The 15372-nt window shown below is 62.8% G+C and overlaps 1 protein-coding gene and 1 pseudogene across 1 annotated transcript; one reads left to right on the forward strand and one right to left on the reverse strand.

Moving 5' to 3' along the window:
* Positions 1 to 2306: 2306 nt before the first annotated feature.
* PIK3R2 (phosphoinositide-3-kinase regulatory subunit 2) lies at positions 2307 to 15125 on the reverse strand. The gene is made up of 16 exons (XM_086698626.1): positions 14974 to 15125; positions 12549 to 13297; positions 9678 to 9770; positions 9261 to 9311; positions 9044 to 9175; positions 8750 to 8960; positions 8173 to 8258; positions 7900 to 8008; positions 7713 to 7811; positions 7374 to 7554; positions 7164 to 7289; positions 5517 to 5659; positions 5107 to 5283; positions 4148 to 4219; positions 3804 to 3974; positions 2307 to 3484 (listed from the first exon to the last, which is right to left on the reverse strand). Exons 2-16 carry the CDS (start codon positions 12868 to 12870, stop codon positions 3277 to 3279), a joined length of 2181 nt encoding a protein of 726 aa, XP_086554752.1. The 5' UTR covers positions 12871 to 13297; positions 14974 to 15125; the 3' UTR covers positions 2307 to 3276.
* LOC147583659 (uncharacterized) lies at positions 13778 to 15157 on the forward strand (annotated as a pseudogene).
* Positions 15158 to 15372: the final 215 nt, after the last annotated feature.

Consider the following 15372-nt stretch of genomic DNA (forward strand, 5'->3'; position numbering starts at 1 on the left):
GTGGAGGCTTCAGAGATAGACACAGAGAGAGGGAGAGAGAGAGAGAGAGAAAGAAGGGTCTCCATGGGCCCACAGACAGCTCTGGGGTTGGCCAGGGTGACCCAGGCCCCCGTTCCTAGCCTGGGAGCCCCCTCTCCCTACCCTGCTCTTATGGGGGAGCAGGGAGGGGCTGCACAGCCCGTCCCCGCACCCCAGACTTGCGCGGGGAGCCCCTCACTCTCGACCATGGGACCTGCCCCTCGCCCCCCCCCCCCTCCTCTCAGGCTCCCCAGCCCCGACGCCTCAGTGCCACCAAGCGTGGTCCCGCGGCGCTGACTCAGGCTTGGCCACAGCTGGGCCAGAAAGCAGAAGCCGGTGGGGGGAAGGCCCCTCACTTCTCTGGGTCCTCCCAGCCCTGGCTGGGGTGGGGGTGGCGGGCAAGAGGAAAGCTGGAGTTCCTTCTCTCCTCCATCCAAAGCTTGGGGGTGGGGGGGGGAGCATCCAGGCCCGCAGGGAGCTCCCATGGGAGGGAGGGGGGTTGACCGTGGGGGACCCCAAACCGGGTTTGTCTCCAGACTCCACTGGACACCTCAAGCGATGGACCCTCAGCTTCCCCTTCTGTAACATGGGGAGAAGAGTGAAGTCTGGGGAAGAAAGCCACGTGGCGGGCTCAGAGGCAGAGGGAGGGTTGCCCCAGGCTAGGGGTGGGGTGGCCCAGCTGGAAAGGTCTTGGGGGATGCAGGCAGAGACTAGCCTGAGGTGGAGGCTGGGGGTGATGAGGGAATAACCCAGACGTTCAGGCCTCGCAGGGCCTTAAATACCAGGCATGACACAGGACCTGATCCCACGGGAGGAAATGCCCAAACCTGGCCCAGATCACAGCCAAGTCCCCAGCTCCCCAGCTCTGCCTCCTTCCGGTCTGGGAGAAGCCCCAGCCTCCCAGCCTGGTGTCCATGGCAGCAGCTTTGGGCGGGGGCGAGGGGGTTCCCTAAAGTCCCCACGCTGGATGGTCCTGCCAGTTCTCTTTGAACGCTTTGCAAAACCCATTTTTGTGAGGTCTCTGGAAGAGGAAGCCCTACAACTTTGTAGAGTTTGTGTGCACTTGCTCCATGCAGGGCAGGGCAGAAGAAATAATCCTAAATTGCTACAAGTTTTCCAGTGGTTACTAGGCCCCAGCCCGATTGGATGAATTCCCAGAGGTAACCTCATTCCTTTGCTTATCCAAGCCTTAAGAGACTTGCTCTTGGGGGTGGAAGTAGCAACTATTGATCCTACTTGGTGAGAGGAATCTGACGGTCAGATCCTCTGGGGAGAGGATCAGAAAGGTGGGGGGGGGGGGACTGTCCCAAGGAGACAGCAGGCGGCTGAGTGCAGGCAACTGCTGGAGGCCATGTGGGGTGTTACCGCTTGTCTCCAGGCTCAGCCTGCTGGTGTCATGGGACCTAGAAGGTGACCTTTATCCTGTGTTCTCCCACGCAGTGGGTGAAGACCACAGGGGAGACAGCGTCTGGGCTGGAATCACTCACGGGGCACAGCAGGGACAGCCCTGGGGAGAGCCTGGGCGCTCAGGCCAAGGGAGGCAGGTCCTGCCCCTTGGAGCCCAGTGAGAAACAGCTCAGAGGGCAGCTTTGTTCATTTATCCTGGGCTGCTGCAGGCATGCTGGGCCCTGACAGGTGCCAGCCCCGAGGGGAGAGGGCAGAAAGCTTACTCTCTGTAGGGGGAGGGGGGAGGAGAGGGGAGGGCTGAGAGACCGGGACCTTGGGGAGGGGAGGATGGCGAATGGTCAAGGTCAAAGACACCATGAGGCCCCAGGTCAGTGTCCTCTGGGACCTGGAGGCCTGAAAGTCGGGTGGGTGTGGAGGGGGTCACAGGAGGGTCAGCAGGGAGGGGCTGGCACTGAGGGCATTAAGGACATGGGGGGGGACTTCTGTGTGTGATGAGAGGGTTGTGCTATCCACCCCACCTGGCAATGACGAAGCTGCCCATCAGAGGGGAGGCGGCTTTCCTGAGGGCCTGGCTGGTGGCCGTGGGCTGGGACTCAAACCTGGGGGACAGCCTGGATGCTGGTGAGAAGCCAGGCTGGAGTCTGGGGTGCCTTGAGGAGGCCGTGGCGCAGGGCAGAGCTCAGGGTTTGAGCCTCTCTGCCCTGTGACCTTGGGCAGGTCTCTCAACTTCTCTGGTCACAAGCAGCTAAACCGGGTGGCGGGGAGGGAGGGAGGACTGTCAGCCTTCACTGGCTGCCGGGTCTGTGTGACCCTGTGAATGCCAGGGTCCCCAGCACACGGGAGCCATAGAGAAGTCCCGTCACCAACAACAGAAGCATCCACACGTTCGATGTTTTATATCCGTATCAGTATCAACGTACTTTACAAAACCTGCCTGCCAGCCTAGCTGGGCAGGCAGGAGGTGGGTGGGGGGGGGGTCCGCGGGTAGTGTAGAAAACCAGGGCTCTCATCCCAAAAGAGGAGAGAAAAAGGGACTTTACAGTCAAGAGAAAATCAAATCAGAACCCAACATGATCGAGGAGAAGCCTTGAACCTACACTGAGTAGAGGTGCCGTGGGCAGTGATGCGTCTCAGCCGCCCAAGCGGTGCCGGGGGCCTCTATTTCTGGGAGGCCTGGTGCCGGGTGGGGCCGGCTTGTGAGTTTATTTTTAACTCTTTTCATTTTGGGGCGTTGCTTCTTGGCCGGTGGCCCCTATGGGGGGGATAACCAAGTGGTGGTTTCACTTCAGGGTTTGGAGGGGAAGTTGGGTCTGGGGGCGGGTCCCGCCCGGCCCAGAATGTCCCAGCCGAAGTTCTTGGAAGTGGCCAAGTAAAGTTCCTTCCTGCCGTGACCCCAGGTCTATGGCTTAAAAATCGGGGCACCCAGGCTGGGGCCGCACAGCCCAGGGGCCTCTGTAAACATGGCAGGTGCAGCCAGGTGGGGCTTCGGGGACCCCAGGGGTGGGGGGGCTCTGGTGGGCAGGGCGCACAGGATTAGGGGTGGCCAGAGCCGTGGGGAGGGCAGTGCCCATGGAGGAGGGGGGGTATGGGGTTGGGGAGGTAGGACCCCCAACCCGGAGACACAGAGGGACAGAGAGAAGGACCGACAGGTGGGGAGGGAAAGAGACAGGGTGACAGGGAGAGACGGAGGGAGGCTCAGAAAGAGAGATGGAAAGAGAGACAGGAAGAGGCTCCTAAAGGAGACAGACAGACAAGACAGAAAACCCGGAAGAAGGGACAGAGGCAGAAGGATGGGACTGCCCCCCCGGCCTCCGGGCCCGGGGGTGACCTCTCCGGGCCGGTGCTCGGTGGTCAGCGGGTGGCCGGCGGGGGCCCGGGCCCGGGGGCCCGCACGGGGTGGGCGAGTGTGACGGTGAGCGCGTCGTTGTGCTGCACCAGCGAGGCGTGCTGGTAATGCAGCACCAGCTCCTTCAGCGACCCGTACAGGTTGTAGGGCTCCGCGAAGCCGAAGCCGGTGGCCGTGCGGTAGATGACACAGTGCTTGGTGTCGCCGTCCACCCTGCAGGCGCAGGCGAAGGGGGCGCTCAGGTGGGCTCCCCCCGGGCTCTCCCCGTTCCCGCTACTCCCACCAGGTGACCTCGGCGCTGGACGCGCATTTCCCCACCCTGGTCCGGATGCCACCGCCTCCTGCCTTAGCTTCCTCCCTTTGCCCGTGGCAGCCATTGGGGGGGGGGGGGGGCGGGGCGGCGGGCTTCTTCCTGGCCGTCTTCCCAAGGTCTAGCACACAGTAGGTGCTCAGCGAGAGCTCTCAGGAGGAACGCGCACATCCCCCACCCCTGCGCTCACTCCCGGCTCCCCCCCCCCCACCAGGCACTCACACCACAGAGCAGGCATAGCAGCCCCGCTGGCTGCTCTCACGGATGAGGAAGGTGCCATCTCGCTTGCCACTCAGCATCTCCTCAGCTTGCGTGCGGTTGATCTTGCCCACGTACCACGTGCGTTCCTCGTGGTGGGGGAGGTCATCCTCGTCTTCCATCAGCGCATACTGGCTGCGGGGGAAGCAGGGAGGGACCCTGGTCACTCACCCACAAGCCTCTGAGGCTCTCCTGCCGCCTGGACGACTCACCTGCCCTGGTGAACTCCTACTCGTCCTGCAAAACCCACCGAAAACGGCCCCCTCCTCCGGGAAGCCTTCCCGGGCCCCCATCGGGTGTCCACTTACTCCTCAGTCTCATTTTTGATCCCCAACCACTCGTTGATTTTCTTCTGCCGGGCACCTTTCTGGGTAAGCCACCTGGAGGAAGAGGAAAGGTAGGCTCATTCCACCCTGCCGGGAGGGGAACAGAGCAGCACAGGCAGGCTAGCCCACAGTGGGTCAGGGCAGCCGGGCCGGAGGCAAGGACCGGCCTACAGGAGTGCAGGTTCTGGGTGCAATACCGCCGGCTGCCACAAGGGGTCAGCCTTGGCTTGGTCAAGGAAAGCTTGGCCCCGGGGGACCTTCCAGGGACGCCCCCCCCCCCCCCCCACTTACTATGTTTCCTTTAACACTTATCGGACCCCTAGAATGGGCCACCCCAGCAAGGTCTTATCGCTACCAGAAATTTAGGCCTGAGGGCTGCACGGCAGTGTGCCTTCACATGGGGGGGGGGGGGGTTCTGTTCCGTACCTCAGTTTCCCTCAGCTGTTAAGGGCCAACTTTACGAAGAACTTTGACAGAATAGAATGAGCTAACGCACACTCGGTACTCAGCACAGTGCCTGGCACACGGCAGGTACACGTACGCATCTCAGGCAGAGGTGGGGGAGAGAAGCCCTTGAGGAAGCCCTCGGCGGCTCGGGGAGGCAGGGGCACGATTTCAGCTCGGCCTGGGGCTGCTGCGACCCTCCCGTGCGCTAGGCCGCGCGGTTAGCATCCACAGACTGGCTTCTGCTGGAGGCTCCCAGTGACCAAGTGCCGTGGGAACAGCGTTCCCATTTTGCAGACCACTGTGAGGCTGAGGCCGACCCGTACCTAGGTAGCCCTTCCCGGGGGGGGGGGCTTGTGGACAGACGAGGGGTCTCAGGGGCAAGGGGGGGCCGCTTGGTGGAGGCAACGAGAGTGAGGCCCCAGCAGAGATCACCGCGCCAGATGTGCCTAAACTCACGAGGGACTCTGCATCTGAGGACAGAGCCAGGCACTCACACGAGGTACTGGTCTCGGATCTTGCGGAGCTGCATGAGGTCTGGCTTGAGGCTGTTCATGCGCTTGTCGATCTCCCGGTTGTCGGAGGCCTGTGCCCGCAGCTCCTGCTCCAGCTTCGTGCGGCTCTCGTGGATCTCGGCGATGCGAGACTTGAGCCGCTCTGAGTTCAGCAGGATCCTGTGGGAGGGGCGGCTCTGGGGCCTCAGACGGCGCCCCAGCCTCTACGCCTTTGCACTGCTGCGTCCCTGATGTCTTTCCCGCGAACTCCTATTCATCCTTCAGAACCCATTTCAAACGACCCTCCCTCCCCCTGGAACTCGGGGTGTCCCCTCTGGTTCCTTTCTTTCCCCAAGTGCACTGTGCCAGATCAGGGTAAGGTGGGGTAGGGCCGGGCAGAGGCGCCGACTCACCTCTGCATCTCTTTCTCGTTGCCCTCACGCCGGAATCGCTCCAGATACTCCCTGCTACACTTCTCTTGTGTCTGGCCCTGCTCTTCAAAGATCTTGATGGTCTCGTTGAAGGCCTCGATTGCTGTGCGCTTCATCTGCAGTTCCTGAAATGGCGGGCGGGGGGGGGGGGGGGACTCTTAGCACCTGCTGGGATTCCTTTCAAGTCCCTCATGAGGGGTGAAGGCAGATCCCCACTCTGATATGGAGACTTTGCTCACGCTGTTCCCTCCATCAGGTGCGTCATTCCTCTAGCTCCTCCTGTACTGAACGGACGCCTATTCAGCCTTCAGAACCCCACTCCCCAAACCCACTCTTCCTTTAGATCCTCTTTTGGGTACCCTACAAACACCTGGATCTGTTAGCACTGCTGAGAATTAAAGACAAACCTGGGGGCATCTGGGTGGCTCAGTTGGTTAGGCGTCCAACTCTGGGTACTGGCTCGGGTCATGATCTCACGCCCAAGCTGCCGGAAGCTTAGGTCTGAGGAGCTGCATGATAGTGTGCCTTCAGCGTGCCAGGCTGACAGCACAGAGCCTGCTTGGGATTCTCTCTCTGTCCCTCCCCTGCTCACGTGCACTCTCTCTCTCTCTCAAAATAAAAAAAAAATTAGAAAAAATGACAAATCTAGTTGCTACGTACAGGGCATGGGGCTCCCTCTCAGGACACCTGCTGCATGGAGTACTTTCAATATATCATCTTGTAGAACCTGCCGAGAGCTTCCTACAAAGCGAGAGCTATTAATGGGGAAACTGAGACTCAGGGGCCCTAAGTCACTCCCAAGATCACGATGTTCATCACCCATCAGGCAGGCGTCTTGTCTGCTCAGAGCTTCAGACGACCCATCAGTAAAAAGGGGACAAGGAAGAAATTCCTCGGGGATGGCAGGGAGAACCCAGATATTCTCTGCCTGAAATGGGATGTCCAGTCTGAATTAGCTGCGTCTCAACTTACAGAAGTAGATTATTAACAGTCTTTGAGTGATAAAACCTCCCTCCCCCTTCCCCGTTTAAAAAAAAAACTTAATGTTTATTTTTGAGAGCGACACAGACAGAGCACGAGCGGGGGAGGAGCAGAGAGAGAGGGAGACACAGACTCCAAAGCAGGCTCCAGGCTCCGAGCTGTCGGCACAGGGCCCGACGCGGGGCTCGAACTCACAGAAGATCCTGACCTGAGCCGCAGTCAGATGCTTAACCAACCGAGCCACCCAGGCGCCCCATCCCCCTTCCCTGTTTTAAAAGATGTTGCGCTTTCCCGTGATCGCCTGACCCTTTGTCTCCATCAACTCTTTGTCAGGTTATCATCACTCGGAATAACATCCAGGTTGAGGGGTTACGGAGAAATAAGGAAGACCCGCGGTTCCAGATGGGGAAAGTGAGGCCCCGAGAAACGCAGAGGCTCCACCAAGGCATTTTCTAGGTCCTGACTCAGCTGCTCCCGGGAGGCTGGCTGGTGCCTTCCTTTTTTGAAAACACATGCATTGATTTCTGCCTTTAGGGCAGTTCCGGGTGCTGATGACTGCTCTGTGACCTGGAAGCAGACGGCTGTCCCTATGGCCTCGCCGCCGCCCCTCCACGCCTGGGTCTCCCCACGTGTGCAGGCCTGTGGTACCTGGGAGGTGCGTGTGTACTCCTCGTAGAGCTGGTCGTACTCGCGGCTCTTGTCCTGGTACTGCTGGTGATAGACTTTGAGCTGGGCGCCCACCGCCTCCACGCTGTCCTCCTTGACGATCTGGTCCTAGGGACACCGGGGGTGATCAGAGAAGCGGCCTGGGACACTTGTGCCGGAGGCTGGCACTGTCCTCCCACCCTGGCCGCAGACCTGCTGGTACTTGGACACCGGGTAGAGGAGCCGTGTGTCCAGTTTGGCATTGTACTGGGCCAGCGACTCGTGACGGTAGTGGGTGATGAGGTCCACAACGGAGCAGAAGGTGAGCGGCTCTGAGAAGCCATAGTGCCCGTCACGATGGAAGACCTTAATCAGCTTGTTGTTCCCGCCTTTCCTAGGGGCGGGCGAGAGGGGTGTCAGGAGCCCGTGCGATCCCCAGCCGTCTGGACACCGCACGTGCCCCACTCTCCAGGCAACCCCCTGTCCTTCTGCCCTGGGTGTCCTCCCTCCCACCTCTCACACCCAGTCACCCCGGAAGGGGCAGGCCCCCACCTGAGGGTCAGTGTGTATTCCCCCTGGATCTTGCTGGATGCATCTCGGACCAGAAAGGTGCCGTCGGGTGTGTCCCGGAGTTTCTCATTCACTTCCTCCCTGCGGGGAGACCCAGGATTGGGGCGCCCACCGGGAGACCCTGCCCTTCGGGCTCTGCCCGCCACGTGGCCCCGTCCCACGGCCCTACCTGGAGATGTCACCCCAGTACCACTCGGCATCCTGCAGGGAGGGCGGGCTCCCCCCATTGGCTAGGCCTGCGGGTGCTGGCTTGGCCTTGGGGGGTTTGGGCGGCAGCGCTGGGGGACAGGAAAAGAAATGTACACTGAGCACCAACTGTATACCGTGGCTGGCTCCTGTTGCAACAGAGCTTGCTGATGCGGGCAGGACTCCAGGTCGGTATTCGTGATTCCCAACGGTAAGAGCTAATATGGGGGGGGGGGGGGGGGGAGGGGAGAGTCACCTGGGGGTGCGACCTCCTGCTCTTCCAGATGTTCCTGAAGCAACTTCTCCACCAGCAACGCCGGGAAGTCAGGGCTGGGCTCAGTCCTAGGGGGAAGGGGAGCGCAGGGGGTAGGTAGGGTCTGAGGTGCACAGGGTCCCGCATCGTGCGGCAGACGTACGTGAAATCACGTGTAGGGAAGAAGACGGGCAGGTGTGGGGGCCCCCCGCCTGTTTACATGTATGCAGTAAGCACTCGATAAATGTTCACACACCAAACACACGGGAGTCTAGCACCTAGGGTGGGAGGGGGAGCGGAAGCGAAGGTGCACAGCTCCACCCACGAGCCTCTTCTGCGGTCTAGGCCCCATCGCTTCAAGTCTCAAGGCTGCTGGGGTCTTCCTGGAACCACAGATCCCACCCGGGTTATCCTAACTAGTCCCGGTGTCACAACACCTCTGGCCTCTTAACCCAGGGGCCCCGTTCACACTCCTTTATCACGGCCTAGACCCCACCCTGGGCGGAGGCTCCCCGCCCCTCCTCCCTGAAAGCCCGCCCCTTTTAGCTCCGGCTCAGCCCCGCCCCCTCTGGCACCTCACCCGTCCGGCGCGCCCCCTGGCGGCGGCGAGGGGGGCGGCGCGCGCAGCAGCAGCGGCCCGAAGGTGGCGCCCAGGGCTCGCACGGCGGGGCCCGGAGCCGGGGCACGTCGGGCCACCCGGCCCAGGTGCTGGAGCAGGAAGCGCAGCGTGAGCGCGCGGTGCAGTGGCAGCGTCGGGGGCTCCAGCGCCGGCCCCACGGGCCCCGTGGCCTCTGCGGACACACGGCCGGGGCAGGGTGAGCCGGCGCCGGCCCGCCCCGGCCCCCTTCCCACCCGGGCTTCCCGCCAGGCTCACCCCGCAGGGCCCGGCGCGCTTCGGCCGCAGCCTCGGGCGTCACGAGGGGGGCGGGCAGCGCCAGCAGGAAGCCCTTGACGCCATCTGCCAGGGCTGTGGCGTCCCACTGCTCCACGTCGCTCAGGGACCAGTCTGCGGGGGCAGGGGGGGCAGGGTTGGCCAAGGAGGCCCAGGGCCAGCGCTCCCCCAACCCCTCCCCGTCCAAGCTTCCCCTCACCTGTGCGCGGGGCGGGCAGCTCAGGCCTGTAGAGGGATTCGCTGTCTAGCCCTGGAGGGGTAGGGGAAGGGGTGGGTCAGCTCCACCCCAGATGGCAAGACCAGCTCTCACATGCATCCCCGTACCCCTTGTACGGGCCTGGGATGGCTACTCAACCTCCCAGAGATCAGAAGAGCAGGGGGAGGGGAGACAGGTGGTGCCAGAGGGCACAGCACACACAACGGCAGGTCCGGTGACCACATTCCCATCCAACCCGGTAGGAGTCACTACTGCCCCACCTCCACGCGGAGGCCCAGAGCATCCAAGCTCAGCTTCTTTCCATGCAGAGTGGGTCTGGCGGCCCCGTGAGAGGATGAGTGGCCCGTCACCAGAGATAAGCAAGCAGCATACATGGGTTGCAGCCGGGCGGAGGCTCACCTGTCCGCTCAATGGCCTCCACGAGCTTCACCAGGAGCGGGGGAGCCACATCAGGTGGGGAGAACTGCTCTGGCAGGTCAGGGAGCGTGAGGCCTGGCAGAAGGGGACAGCGTGTTGGTGGGGTCCCTGGAAGGACTCCAGCCCTTCTTTGCCTGAACCTCCGCTTGGGCGGCTCCCGGTAGGGTCGGGTCTAGGCAGGCGCCTGGCATCTGAACCGCCATCGTTTGGAAGCCAAAAGGCCTGGCTGAAGTGGCTGGGAGGGTTGAGTTGGTGGCAAACGATTTTCTGGGTTAAAGTACCAGTTTACACACTTTCAGAGACCAGGTAGAAATCCTGACACCTGTGACTACGACCTTATTACGCGGATACAATTAAGGTAAGAATTTTGAGACGAGATGTTAGATTTGGGGCTCTCAATCCAATGACTGGTGTCTTTGTAAGAAGAGAAGGCCAGGTGAAGACAAAGGCAGAGATTGGGGTGATGTGCCCACAAGCCAAGGAACACCTGGAGGTCCTGGAGGCTGGAAAAAACAAAGAACCACCCGTTCCTAGACATTCCAGAGGGTGCACGGCCCTGCCGACACCTTGATTTTGGACTTGTGGCCTCCGGAACAGTGAGAAAATACACTGTTGCTTGAGGCCACCGAGTCCGTGGGAATTCACTACGGCGGTGCTGCCGTCGCTCACTGTGCGACCTTGGGTACAGAACCCGCCCTCTCTGAGCCTCAGTTCCCTCGAGTAAGAAACCGGTTCATGGTGTCATTTCTCCCTTAGTGGGAACAACAAAGCGGTTGAAGACAATAAAAGGACAGTCTCCCCTATCCGGGTCAGAACACCTCACTTCAAGGACCTTTCTCCATTCTCTAAGTCATCATACTTTAAAAAAAAAAAAAAAAGTATTTCTCCCGGTTTTAAAAATGCTGAACCCCTTCCCAGCGGGTGTCAGAGGCCTTCCTGGGCCCGCGTTTCTCGCTCCACCGGGCCCTTTGTGTTCAGGCGTGCTCTGCCTGCACGGCCATCATTTGATGCGGCTCCGGCCCTCGGCAGGGACGCCCTGGCATCCAGCAAGGGCAAGCCCAGGCCTGCGGGGCCTCCCTGAGTGATGGGCCAGGTGGTGCCTCAAGCTGGAGAAAGGCCCAGCTACGTCAAAAACACTAAAGAGGAAAAAAAAAGAGAGAGAACAAGGGGAGAGGAGGTGGGTGATGGTGGCAGGGTGGGGGCACAGGTTTGAAAGTTGCCCGTGGCTCCTCTGCAAAGCGGGGGAGGGAAGTCTCGTGAGAACAGGTGTCACCCCCATTTTATTGATGGGGGAACTGAGGCTGAGGGAGGGAGCAACCACCCTCTGGGGGCGCAGGTGCGACACTGAAGTTTCGCACTAGCTCCCTGTGTGGGATGGAACGGAGGGGACACAGGCAGCCACAGCACGTTGCTGGGTGGTCCTAGGGCCCTGGAGAGGCAGGGCCTGCACGTGCAAAGGACCCGTTCTTCCTGCTGCCAGATGAGGAAACTGAGGCCTGGAGAGGGCTGGCCCCAGCCGCTGTCACCTAGTCCTGGAAGACTTGGAGGGCGGGGCTGGGCAGCCACTCGGAGTGGGCATGTGTGTGGTGGCTGGACCGAGGCCAGGCAGAGGAGGGAGGCGGCTGTTACCAGGGGGAGAGGCAGATTTTGGCTGGGAGCCCGGATGGGGCCGCCTCCTGCTCCTCCAGGCTGAGGCGGGACGTAGGCCCCGGCCCTGGAGGCGCCAGATGCTGCAAACCCCTAGCAGCACCACACCACAGCCTCTGTTTCCCGCCCCCCCCCCCCAACTCGGCCCCATGCTGTGGGGTTCTGCTGTGACCCTCTTGGGGCATCAATGTCCCTCTGGCACAAAACCGGGCAGGCCAAAGGTTGGGGCCATGGCGCCTCCCAGGGCCTTGGTCTTCCCTGGGGGATGTGCCCACGATGAGTGGTTTGACTCCTTTGCACCTGGGTCTCCCCATCTGTAGGCGGGGCCTCCCTGGGTTGCTGTGGCGGGGGGTGGGGGAGCAGACTACCAGGCACTCAGCACTTACCAGCCTCCTCCCCACAACCTGAGCCTTGGTTTCCCTGGCTGGAACCCATGTGCCCTGCCCAGCAGACAGCGATTTCAGCCTACCCCCAGTGCCCTCATTCTGCACTCCTACCACGTGCCTCGGAAGTGTAGATGGCCAAGGGTCTTTGGGGGAGGCATGTGGGGTCCTCATACCCCAGTGTGCTACATGGCCTGGAATGATCATCCCATCCTCTTTATTTAGGCTCTGTGGCTCCCTCCGTTTTGGAATCCAGGTAAACTTGGGGCAACAGAGAGGAGGTTTCTCAAGGGACCCTATCGGTAAACCGAGGGACGAGGCTAAAGTGAACCTCTGAATCCTGCCGAACGCTCCCCGCTGTGCTCAGAGTCAATCCCACAAAGTCCCTGAGGCACAGCCCCTGTCGCGTGGCCCTTCCCTTCCCACTCGGCTCCACGGGCTGTTCCCCGAATCCGCCGCTCCATCCCTACCTCTCAGCCTCTGCCTTTGCTGTGCTTGCCGCCCGGAGCCCTTCGCCCCCAGCTCTCCCCTCGTGAGGCTCCTTCCTCACAGCCCTTTTCGTTACCTAATCACTTCTCGTCACTTGTCACTTCTTGCACCAGGAGCCCCACAAGGGCGGGGCCGGGCCCGTGTCCACCGCTGTGTCCCCGGCGCCATGAACCGTGCCCAGCCCTCGACAGCAGTGCAGTCAACACTTGCTGACCAACCACATGTCCTTATTCCTCCTCCCCTGGAAGGGGTGCCATTGTTTCACTAGAAAGAAGAGGAAGCTGAGGGTCTGAGGGAACCCCCGCCCCGGCCGGGGCCCCTGCCTGCTGCTCACCTGGCTCAGGGGGCCCGTCCCGGGGCCTGGCGGGCAGTGGGCGGGGGCCACGCGGACGAGGGCCGGGCCGGGCCAGGGCTACAGGACCCAGGAACTCGACGTAGGTGCCGGGGAAGTCACCTCGCTGCCGCGTGCGCTCATTGAGGCCCGGCATCCAGCCCACGCTCTGTGGGCAGCGTTCGTTGCCCTCGGCCACGCCCAGCACCTGCAGGGCTGCTCGGCTCACCACCAGCACGTCCCCGGGCAGCAGCTCCAGGTCCTCCGGCCGCTCCCGGCGGAACGGGTACAGCGCGCGGTACTGGAAGCCCTCGGCGCCGGCCATGGCTGGGCAGGGTGGGGTCTGGACGGTCAAGCTGCGGCTCGGGGCCCCGGTGGCCCCATCGGCTGGGGCGACGGCTGGGGAGGGTCCGCTGAGTCGGCCTGGGGCACCGAGACCACTATTTCTACCAAGAAGTTAGTTACAGGTGACCACGGGGGTCACTCATGCCTTGCCTCCCACCATCACTCCACGACCCTGACGTGGGTCGCTCATGGCTCGCTCCACCATCCGTCAACTGGTGGGAGGGGGTCGGCAGCGTGGTCTCAGGTCACTCGGCCGCTGCGTCCCCCCTCGATCCGTAGGGCAGGGCCAGGCTGCTCACTCCCTCACACGGGGGGCCATCGGCGCCCGAGGCTGGCGGCTCTTCCGGCTGCGCCAGACGAGGGGGCCGAGGGCACAGGCTGTCACCATGCTTGGCCAGGACGCCGACCTAGGGGGAGATGGGCAGGGCAGCGTCAGCCGGGTCGGGCTCCTGCCACCCCCACCCCAGAGATGGGCCCAAATCTGAGCTTGGAATCCCCTCGCTGGGTAACCTTGGGCCAGTCCCAGCCCCTCTCTAGTCTTGTTTCCCCAGCTGTGAAATGGGCGTAACAGCAGCCCTTGGGGTTCTGGCGAGCTCTGCCCCAGGCATATCGCACGCTCTTCATCGCCCCTGTTAGAGATGGAGAAACTGAGGCTCAGCGCAGGGAGGTCTTTGTTGGACCAGTGGGCCACGAAGCCAGTTAGACCCCCCAGTGGGCAGAGCGTGATGGGGAATGCTTAGGGTACTATGGGAGTCCCGAGGAGGGGCCGGGCCAGCTGAACACAGGAGGCAGCAAGGAAGCAAAGAGGTAGGCAAGCAGGTCCAGCTGGAGGCCCCAGCGCGGGCAAAGGACTAACAAGTGAGTCCAAGGTCTCTGCGTGGGGAGAAATGAAGGTGCGCGTGTGCGTGCGTGCGTGTTCCGGCTTGGCTCAATGAGGGGCCTAGAGTACGATCTCAAAACGTGAGGGGGGGTGATGGGCGGACAAGGGGACCTCCATGCTGCCAGGAGAGAGTTCATGGCAGGAGGGCATCACAGCTGCCAAGGGGGAGGCTGCTGGATGCATGGCGATCGGTGATCACGCCCCGGGAGCGCCCAGCCTCGGGGAAACGGCCCGCCACGGACAGCATTCCCAGTCTCAGCCCCACAGGTTCGGTCTTCCTGAGACTGGGGAGTGGGGGAGGGCGTGCTTTTCTAGAGGGCGGGTCTTCAGAAAGGACAGGAGAGAGTACTGGCTAGAGGGAATAGGACGTGCAAAGGCTTGACAGTGGGAAGTTGCTTGCCAAGAGTTCAGGGTGGCCCGATGAAAGCCACCCGCCGTCGACCGCGCTGGTCCTCGAGTGCCAGACAGAGGGCTCGGGGCTTTGTGCCCCGACCACGAGAGCCCCAGAAAGGACTCTCTGCAGGGAGGAGAAGCTCCCCGTTCCGGGGTGCCCAAACGTACCCGCTTCCTGGACCCGGTACCACCATTCTACAGGTGGGGAAACTGAGGCCCAGCGAGGGGACGTCCAGGAAACCGCCTGGATCTGCTCGCCTGCCGGCCCCCGCGCCCCAACGTGCACACGTTTGCACACGCCCCGGTGTGTGCGCCCGGGGAATCCAAGAGGCCGGGTGGAGGGGCCAGGCCTGGCCAGGGGCTCGGCGGCTGGACGCAGGGCCCGCGCGCTCACGCGTATTCAGAGGCGTGCCCGGGCCTGCGTGGACCCGGCAGCCCCCAGGGGAACGGAAGCGGAGACGACCCCCGACCCTCCTGCATCTCACCATGTCCCACACAAAGCCTGGGTGCCCCTTATTACTGCTCGACGCCCCACTCCAGGCAGGGCCTCCTTCCATCGGGGGCCGCAGTCCCAGCGCCTTATCTCTGCCTGGGGGCACCGCGTTCCTCTCCCCACCGTCCGGGGCAGCCTGCGCCGCTGCCAGGTCGAACCCGAGGCCTCCTGCTCCCGGAGGCCCCCGGTTCCCGCGGGGCGCGATGCGGCTAGGCGCTCGCGTTCCGACTTCCACCTCGGCCCCGCGCTCTGCTTAGGCGCCCCGCATTGGCGCGCACGCCCAGCCTAGCCTGCCACGCCAGCCGGCCTGGACTTACCTGGTCGCGGCCGCCACCGCCGCCGCGGCCGCCGTCACACGGAGCGGAGCCCGACCCGTGGCTCCGCCGCGGCCGCAGTCGCCGCAGCCGCGGGATCCCCGCCTCCGCCACAGCCGCCGCGGTTCCGAACAGCCGGGCCCACCCCCGGCGGAAATGGCCGAGCGCGTTCGGGCCAGGCGCGTGAAGCGAGGCGGGGGCGGAGCCTCGGGATGGCCGAGCATTTCCGGAAAGAGCCGAACATCCTCCCGCGGGACTGGCGGGCAGAGGGTGCCACGAGATAGCCGAGCATTTCCGGACACAGCCGAGCGCAATCGCGTCAGCTAAGCGTTTCCCTAAGCTCGGCGGGGCCCGGCTGGGCTTCGAGATGACCGAGTGATTCCGGAAATCGCCGAGCGTCTC

This window comes from Puma concolor, chromosome A2, assembly GCF_028749965.1.
Source record: "Puma concolor isolate L17-30 chromosome A2, mPumCon1.1.hap2, whole genome shotgun sequence".
Lineage (NCBI taxonomy): Eukaryota > Metazoa > Chordata > Mammalia > Carnivora > Felidae > Puma > Puma concolor.